Raw genomic sequence first — 9,829 nt, forward strand, 5'->3', positions numbered from 1 at the left:
ATATTCTTGTACATATAAGGTCATGACATATCTAAATGTGACTAAAAAACTTGGTTAATGTATAAGGATAATTTGCACTAAGATGCCTCCACAAATGGGAAAAATGCACATTTCAACTAATACAAATATATCCTGAATATAATGTGAGAGACAGTATGTGATAAACAAAATCTTACAAGTCTTATCCATTAAAATTTCAATACCAAAGGACAATGGTGAGTGTCTTTAATATGGATAGAGATAACTTTTACTAGATTTATTTCTCAGAAAATGTTACCAAGTAAAATAAAAATTCCTTTCACTATGATCTATAAGTCAAATAATAATGGCTAAGGACACCTCACTATCTTGTGATTCAAATGGCTTACAGAACAACTGAAGTTATGTCTGTAGGAATACAAATTAAAGCATATACTCTCTGTGAATCAATCCAGCAGACCCACACATTGTTGAATTGGACTAGTGTTTGATTAAATTGACAAATCACTTAATATGGCCAAAAGACAATGAAAGCAGACTGGCGATAATTCTGACACCTATAGCATTTACCTTCTCCTTTTTTTATTACCACAAGAAATGTTAGAATTAGGAGGTATAAACATACTTATTCAGCACATTTGTCCAATGGCTTTCCATCATACAAAGACACAGACCCCCACTGCGATCTGGCTCCAAGCTGTTTTCCAATGGCATCTCTCACCACTCTACAATCACTGCACTCCAGACTAGCAGCCTTCTTGCAGGTCCTGGAGCACAGCAGGCGCATTCAGGGCTTTGGTTGCTCTCTCTGCCTAGAATGCTTTTTCCTTGTTATCCTTATTCAGATCTCTATTTAAATATCATTTCCTCAGAAAAAACTTCAAGATCACTGTATGTAATGCAACATTGTCATTGCCCTCTACCCTAATCTTTTTTTTTAATAACAGGTATCACTACTTGATATTATATTTCCATTTTCTCCATCTCACCCCACTAGAATGGCCAGGAACTAACTTGTTTTGTTCACTGATAAATCCCCAGTGCAAAGAACAGTGCCTGGCACACATAGAAGTACTCAGTAAATATGATAATGCAGTAAGAGAATAAAAATCCATTTAATTCACCAATTTTGGATTATGTAATATGTGTTAGACATTCTAAACTCTGGATATGCATATACTCTACCACAGACTCTACTCTCAAGAAACTAAGTAGGAGATAAAGACACAAATATGTAAACAAAGTGTTATACTTTGATAATAAAGAAAGTATAATATATAGTATTGTGAGGGAGAGGGTTCTTGTAGTCACAATGGACTATAAACAGTCTATTGTCTTTAATTACATCTTAATCAAATGTGTTCTCAGTGGTAGCAACAGACTACAACCAATTAAAAAGATGACAAGCAAGGAACAGAAAACAATCTTCATAATTTTTTAAAGAACTGATTTACTGAATTTACATTTTAAAAAACTGAAAGATTAATATTAAAGAATTTGTAACTTCACCTTAAGTACTACTAATCTTTTCAAACAAATATATACATGCTTTATTATTTTTAGGTTACATAACCATTAAGAGTAAATTGGCATAGAGCTAACTTAAAATAAACACAAAACAATCCTTACCTGAATTTCTAAAATCATTCTGTCAATCTCATCTTGTTGGCTGTCTATGATCTAAAACAGAAGAAATATATCAGTCTGAACCAAATTATTTTTTCCATTGGTTTTTAAAAGCACCAATATATTTCAAGAAAACAAAATAATGGGGAATCATGAATTTAATTTTTAAAAAACAGGGTGTAATTTTTTTAAATAAAAATATTCATACCAAGTAGGCTTTAAATATTACACACACATATAAAACTGCAAAAGTCTTCCTCTATTTGATAAAAATGTTCTCTAACTAATGCAATATATAAAAATAACTTTGAAACAGACTTGGAATATTTTAGAAAGTAAAAAGATATCCTATTGTTTTTGTTAATATAATTTCCTTGGTTTGGCATTTATTTAAATTGCTATTTTCTTGCCAAATAAAAACATTCAAATTAAAAATTTCATACGCTATTAGCAAAATATGAATCAAATAACAATAAATTATATATCTATACACACATATCCACATAGTATATATTTCACATTTATTATCGAAGGTATGTACTGACCTTACTAGCATTCTCATTTTGTTCTCTCAGGTTATCATTTTCATTCTGAAGCTGTTTTGCATCTAACATAGGAAGGCGGATTCCATCTTCAAGGCATCTTTCTACTTTTTGCTGCAGACTGTTTGTTTTAGAAAGACAATTATATAAAGAAAATAAATTATAAGTGCTGACTTTGGTAGAAGACTTCAATATAAATGAAGCCCCTTCTTAAGGTCTACAGTATTTTGTAATTAAGCAATAATTTAAGACCTACAGACAGTATATAAATAAATAAGAACTATAATGGATGCTGATCATCTTCTCAGAGATGGCAATGTGAGACCAGAGTCAAGAGTTGCTTGGTGACCTGCTTAGGCCCTAGTGAAGTCCTTCATGACCCTAATCTGAGCATTGCAGTCTAAACTCTCTTCTTTTTTTCTCCCTCAAAAGTAGAGTTCCTTGGTTAAGATTATTGTGGTAAGGAGCCTAAGAATATGAATATATATATTTTGTTCTTCATTCTGAGCTCAGCAAGTTTGTTTGTAAAGATAGTTGTTGCCTAAACCAGTAATCTAATGTATTATTACTTGACCTAATGGTTTCTCATGCTATCCATGAAAACAATAAAATGAAGCTCCTATGGTACATAAGAATAAAAGGATAAAAGGAAGAAAAGGTATTAGCCTTGAGAAAGGAAGAGTAGTCATGTTTGGATTAAAAGGAACTATATATATCATTTACAATAATGACCAAAACCCCAAAAACAAAACATAACAGCAAGACACCTAGAAATAGCTCTACTTTAGCTTGTGATCATACTCGAGTTGTAGAGTACTAAAAGAAACAGACTGCTTCATTTGGGTTTTGATATTTTCTTTATTTTTCTTCTTTGAAGTAGTATAGCTAATCTGTGCTTTCTCTGTCTTCCAAAAAAAAAAAAAAAAGAAAAAGGAAAAAGAAAAGAAATACTATATCTAGATTGTGGACAAAGAATCAACAGTCCTAAATGATATGTGTTTGTAAATAATAGCACCAGAGAAGTTTTTGGGTATTACAAATGTAGTATACCACTTTGTAAATTATTGTCACATAAAAAAAATCTGCTTTTACAGTATAGAAGTCCAAAAATATTTGCCTTTTCAATCTAAAAGTTTTAAAATTACATTATTTCTATTTCAGAGTAAGTTTGTTCCCAATTCAGGGTCAAGACACTATGATATATTTATAACATTCCAAGAGAAATAAATTACATTAAAATTATTAAGGTCTTTCATATATATTAAAAAAAAAAAAAAATGAGCCAGCTATGGGGAGGGAAAAATGTACTCCATCATGGAAAATTACCAAGTAAGCCTTCTTTCCTGTGTCCATTTTCAGTTTATATTATGAAGCATGCCCACTTAGAAAAGTGAGCTGTTCAAAGGAAAATCTCTTGAACAGCAAAGGTACCAACCAGTGCATTACTAAAGATCCCATCCACATATTTACTTACATGTTTATTTCTAATGGAAAACTTTTCTTATTTCATTTTTAAATCCCAAAAATTCTTATGTATTCATAAAGCGGGAAACTTAGAAATACTACATAAAAACAAAACTGTAGCAATAGAATTCATAGTCCCATATACATCTGAAGTTCTTCTGGAACTTAAGGATTACTATATCATATATCTGAAGAAACTGAAATAACACCCCTACCCCAACATCAAGTGACACCACACCAGCACAAGTACTGAAGAATTACAGATCTTCTTTGGTCCTTTACATATATTTGAAACCAAGAGAAACTTTCTGGGATGATATCATCTCAGAGAGTATCATGATAAAGTTAAGAAATGGAAAATGTATTCTGAAATGCACTGTACTAAATCTTTCCAAATCAAGACTATTAAGGTCAATGTTCTCCAAAAACCTAATAAAAGAGAAAATCTAAATTAAAAAAAAAGGTATAAAATCAGAATGGAACAAAAACATTCAAATTATTTTCAGGTAGTCCTAATTCTATATTTATAAAACACAGATTGAGTTTATGATCATAATGCCCTATAAAACATGAGATACATTACTTCTTTTCATTTTATCAATAAGATAAAAGAAAAAGATACATGGTTGAATTAGTGGAAGTCAGAAATCTGTTTTGAAACTACAGAACAGTGATATAAGATGAGTTATAAAAGGAGAGATTAAGAACAAGAAAGCAGAAAATAGAAAAATAAAGGTAGAATCAAAAGTATATGAATTTTTTGGAGCTGAGGTCAGAAACACTGAAGACTGAATTGTCTCAGAAATCAGAATTTTCTGCACTAAAATCCAAGAGAATAAAAGTTGGGAGACCAGGCATACATAAGAGTTTGAAAGGAGTATTAAAGCAATATTAACACGGAATTATCAGATGTATTTTGATCAAACAGCAGAGAATACACATAGTTATATACACTGGATAGAAACGAAGTGTATGTCTTAGTTTTTTGTGTCATCAGGATAGTTTGATCTATTTGTCGTTGATAATCTATTAAGTTCTACAAAACAAAGAGTACATGCACATGCACAGATAACATAATTCTCTGGGTTTTCAGGTATCCAATATTCATTTCTCAGCTTAAATGCATTAGCTAAATAAACTAACAATAATACTCACTGTAATTCTAACTGTATTAATTTACTTCACTTTGACATATATCCTTAAGGGGTGCAGTTTGAGTATCTGACTCATTTTTTATTTAAAATTTTTACTTATATTTTGACAAAGCCATCAGATGACGTTTTCAAACTTTTTTTTTTTTTTTTTACTATTCTTATCTAAAATCTTTGGCAAGACTGGAAAGGTTAAATCACAACTGAGACAAACTATTTCAATGGCATAATACTTCTGGTTCTTAATAGTACACTTTTAAGAGAAGAATAATAATTGTATAATTATAAATTAACATATTTTAATTAAAATACTTTATGAAAAATGTGAATAACTTAAAAATAACAAAAAAATTACTGAAGGGTTTCTTACCTCTGAACTGTAGTTACCAACTCCTTTTCTTTCCTTTTCTGGCATGTTAATTGTGCCTCTTTCTCTTGACACTGTTTTTTAATCTCTTCAAAGTTTTTTTCCATATCTATCAAAGTCTCTTGCAAATTCTTATTTTTTTCTTCTAGAACCTGCAGCTAAGGAAAATTTTTTTTAAAGTTCTTAAGACACGGACTATTAAATGTTTCTACTACACTGTTACTGTGTTCTTGAGGATTAAGAGATATGGTTAGAATCACACTATCTTACTTTCATCTACTTAATAATACTTTATTTCCTTTGTGTAAAGGGGCTGAGAGAATGGAATTACGGAAAAGAGGAGAATGAGGTCAGAAATTTCTAGAAAACAGAGAGAAAGGTAAATGATCTCAATCTGGGGGTATTTTTTAAATTTTATTTTTAATTGTGGTAAAATATGCATAACATAAAATTGACGATCTTTACTATTTTTAAGCGTACATTTCAATAATGTTAAGTACATTCATGTTGTTACCTAATCACCAGAACTCTTTTCATCTTGCAAAATAAACTCTATACCCATGAACAACTCCCATCCACCTCTCCTTTCAACTCCTGGCAACCATCCTTTGACTTTCTCTATGAATTTGACTACTATAGGTACCTAACACATTATTTATCTTTTCCATGACTGGATTATTTCATTTAGAAAACTGTCCCCAGGTTCATACAAATTGTTGCATGTGCCAGAATTTCTTTCCTTTTTAAGGCTGAGTTGTATGTATGAGCCATGTTTTTTTAAGCCATTCATTGTCAATGGACACACTGGGTTGCCTCCGCCTTTTGGTTATTGCAAATAATGCTGTTATGAACATGCATCATGCACAAATATCTGTTTGAGATCCTGCTTTTAATTCTTCTCCTGTAGCATTTTATTTTTCTATTTTTTATTAATATTTCTATTTTTTTAAATTATAGTTGACATAAATACTGTATCAGTTTCAGGTGTACAACACAGTAATTAGACATTTATATAACTTACAAAGTCATTATCCCAATAAATCTAGTATGCATCTGATACCACAGTTACTATTTACTGACTATATGCCCCATGCTGTACTCTACCAACTTCATGACTATTTTGTAACTACCAATTTGTTCCTCAAAATCCCCTCCCCCTTCACCCATCACTCCACCCCCCACCCCAATTCCAAAACCTTCAAAATCTCTCTGTATCTAAGAGCTTGTTTCTGTTTTTTTTTTCTTTATCCTATTCTCCAGATTCCACGTGTAAGTGAAATCATATGACTTTTGTCTTTCTCTGTTTGACTTACTCCACTCAGCACGATACCCTCTAGGTCCATCCACATTGTTACAGATGGCAAGAGTTCATTTTTATGGCTGAGTAACTGTATATATTCCATTGTATACATGTACCACCTCTACTTTATCCATACATTCATCGATGGACATTAGGTTGCCTCCATATCTTGGCTATTGTAAATAATGCTGCAATGAACATACATAAGGGATGATCATATCCCTTCCAAGTAGTCTTTTGGGTTTCTTTGATTAAATACCCAGAGTGAGACTACTGGGTCTTTATTTGTCTTGTTACGACCTTTGTTTCAAAGTCTGTTGTATCTGGAATTAGTAGTGCTACTCCAGCTTTTTAAAAATTTTTTTTTCATTTCCATTTTCATGAAATATCTTTTTCTATCCCTTTACTTTCAGTCTTTGTGCATCTTTCAATCTAAAAGGAATCTCTTGTAGGCAGCACATGTATGCGTTTTATTTTCTTATCCATTCAGCTACCTTATGTCTTTTGATGGAGCATTTAATCCATTTACACCTAAAGTAATTGTTGATAGGTAGTTATTGCCATTTTATTACCCATATTTTTTTTTCCTTAAAAGAAGACCAACATTTCCTGTAATATTGGTTTGGTGTTGATAAAACTCCTTTAGCTTTTTCTCATCTAGGAGGCTCTTTATCTGTCCTCCGATTCTAAATGATAGCTTTGCTGAGTAATCTTGGTTGTAGATCCTTGCTTTTCATCACTTTAAATATTTTGTGCCAATCCCTTCTGGTCTGCAAAGTTTCTGTTGAAAAATCAGCTGACAGTCTTATGGGAGTTCCTCTGTAGGTAGTTACAGTTGTCTCCATTTTATTTAGTTCTTTTTCTGGAACTTACTGCTTTTCCCTTGCTGCCTTTAAGATCTCAGTCTTTAACCTTTGGCATTTTAACTATGATGTGTCTTGATGTGGGCCTCTCTGGGTTGGTTTTATTTGGGACTCTGTGCACTTCCTGGGCTTGTATGTCTATTTCCTTTGCCAGGTTAGAGAAGTTTTCAGTCATTATTTCTTCAAGTAGGTTTTCAATTCCTTGCTCTCTCTCTTCTCCTTCTGGTATCCCTATAATTCGAATGTTGGTATGCTTGATGTTGTGCCAGATGCCCCTTAAACTATCCTCATTTTTTTGGATTCTTTTTTCTTGTTGCTGTTCTGATTAGGTGTTATCTGCTACTTTATCCTCCAAATCGCTGATTCAATTATCTGCTTCACCTATTTTCCTGTTGATTCCCTCTAATGTATTCTTTATTTCAACTATTGCATTCTCCATTTCTGACTGATTCTTTTTTATTTTCTATCTCCATTTTTGTTTCCTATCTCTTTGTTGAAGTTCTCACTGAGATCGCGCATCCATACAGCCAGTTTTTGAATTCTGAATCTGACAGATTGCCTGTCTCCATTTTATTTAGTTCTTTTTCTGGAACTTTGTTCTGTTCTTTTACTTGGGCCATGTTTCTTTGTCTCCCCATTTTGGTTGCCTCCCTGTGCTTGTTTCTATGTATTAGGGAGAGTTGTTATGTTTTCTGGTCTTGGCAGAGTGTCCTTACATAGTAGGTGTCCTATGTAGCCCGGTGGCACAGTCTCCCTGGTCAGCTGGGCCAGGTGCTCCAGGTGTATCACTTATATGGGTTGTGTGTGCCCTCCTCTTGTAACTGAGCCTTGGCTGCTGTCTGCACATCAATGGAAAGAACTGACTTTCAGGCTGATTGATTTTTAGGACTGGCCTGGACTACAGTGGAGGAGCTGTTGAGGAAGGGCTGACCCTACAGAGCAGGATTCATTTGATCAGGGCTCTTTTGCCTGCCCAGTCTGCCCTCTGGGTGTGTTATCCTCAGATGCGACCGTAGGTGGTGCTCCAGCTCAGTCTGAAGCCGGCTACCAGGTGTGCTGGCCCCAGGACCTTCTGGGAAGGGCCCCACTACAGGCCAAATTCACCTGCAGCCTGTGCCTTGCATGAGGCCACCTGGTATGAGCTACAAAGTGATCTGATGATGTCTTCCACCCATGCTGGACCTGGAGTTGCCTGAGAGAGGATAAACTCCAAACCAAGGCCAGCTTCCACCAGTGCTAGGCTGGGACTACTCAGAGATACAGGGCACATTGAGGCCAGAAGCTACTTGTCTGGGGTTTGTGAACCTTTGAGATATTTTAGGAAGTCCACAGCATGAGCCAAGACAGGCCATTTGTACAGAAAAGCCACTAGAAGCAGCTTGGGTGGGCCTGCGAGTTGGGTGAGGCAGGGTCTCATGGCATCACCAGGGTAGGGCGAACAGTGTTGATGGAGACTTAAATATGGTGCCTGCCTAAGTCTGTGCACTAGGAGCAGGGAGGGCTCAACAAAGGAACAATGCCCTCTGCCAGAACTTCTGTGTGGGAGAAAGCAGCCTCTCCAGCTCTCACACTGAAGCCACATAATTCAGTTCCTTCCCATATGTCCTTGGCACCTTTTGAGCTGCTGCCCCAAAGCTGGAGCTCAATGCGAGTGAGGCCATCAGTGAGTAAGTCTATATGCGGGCCTTTTAAGAAAAATGCCTGGAACTCCTGCAGCCCTCTATTTCATTAAGCCACAAAATCCACTGGTTTTCATAGCCAGAAGGTCTGAGGACTTCTCTTTCTAGCACTGGTGCTCCAGGCTTGGGAGCCTGGCATGAGGCTGAGACCTCCACAGCCTAGATAATCCCATCCAATTCTCAACCACTACACATGGGCGTAGAACCAGCCAGTTTTGTCTCTGCTCCTCCTACCAATCTTGATGTGGCTTCTTCTGTATAGCCTCAGTTATAGGACTTCTGTTCAGCTAGACTTCAGGTGATTCTCACTGATGGTTGTTCTGTAGGTTAGCTGTAGTTTTGATGTGGTCATGAGAAAAGGCCAACACAGTGTTTACTCCACCATCTTGACCAGAACTTTTGGTTTTAATTCTTTTGGGTTTATACCCAGAAGTAGAATTGATGAAGCATGTAGTAATTCTATTTTTAATTTTTTGATTATATGATTTTCCATCATGGCTAAACCATTTTATATTCCTACCAATAGTGCATAAGAATTCTGATTTCTCCACATCATTGTCAACACTTGCTACTTTCTTTTTTTTTTTATATATATTAGCCATCATGATGGTTGTAAGGTAGTATGAATGCATGTTTTTTTTATCCATATTCCTCACTGTTCCTGCTCACACAAACTCCTGTGCTACTTCTTTAAGTCTTTCCCGATATTATCTTCTCTTAGTTTTACAATTTACAAATTAAAAAGAGAATGTGTTGTAGGTCTATAGCTGCCACATAGATTAGACCAATGTTTCTCAACTGAGAGCAATCCCCCCACCAACCAGGGGACATCTGACATTTGGAAATGTCTATAGATAT

The 9,829-nt window shown here is 34.8% G+C and overlaps 1 protein-coding gene across 4 annotated transcripts in view; it reads right to left on the reverse strand.

Annotated features, from left to right (window-relative positions):
• The window catches only part of CEP85L (centrosomal protein 85 like), a 125,201-nt gene that overhangs the window by 19,524 nt on the left and 95,848 nt on the right, over window positions 1–9,829 (reverse strand). For 3 of the 4 annotated variants that reach the window (XM_006926125.3, XM_015600122.2, XM_025042414.1), the window contains 3 exons: window positions 5,133–5,287; window positions 2,151–2,268; window positions 1,609–1,659 (listed from right to left, as the gene is read on the reverse strand). In XM_006926125.3, the coding sequence (XP_006926187.1) occupies window positions 1,609–1,659; window positions 2,151–2,268; window positions 5,133–5,287 (324 nt within the window). The remainder of the gene's footprint in view (window positions 1–1,608; window positions 1,660–2,150; window positions 2,269–5,132; window positions 5,288–9,829) is intronic. The other variant, XM_015600121.2, reaches the window with a different exon arrangement.

The sequence above is a fragment of the Pteropus alecto genome, unplaced genomic scaffold, assembly GCF_000325575.1.
Source record: "Pteropus alecto unplaced genomic scaffold, ASM32557v1 scaffold79, whole genome shotgun sequence".
Lineage (NCBI taxonomy): Eukaryota > Metazoa > Chordata > Mammalia > Chiroptera > Pteropodidae > Pteropus > Pteropus alecto.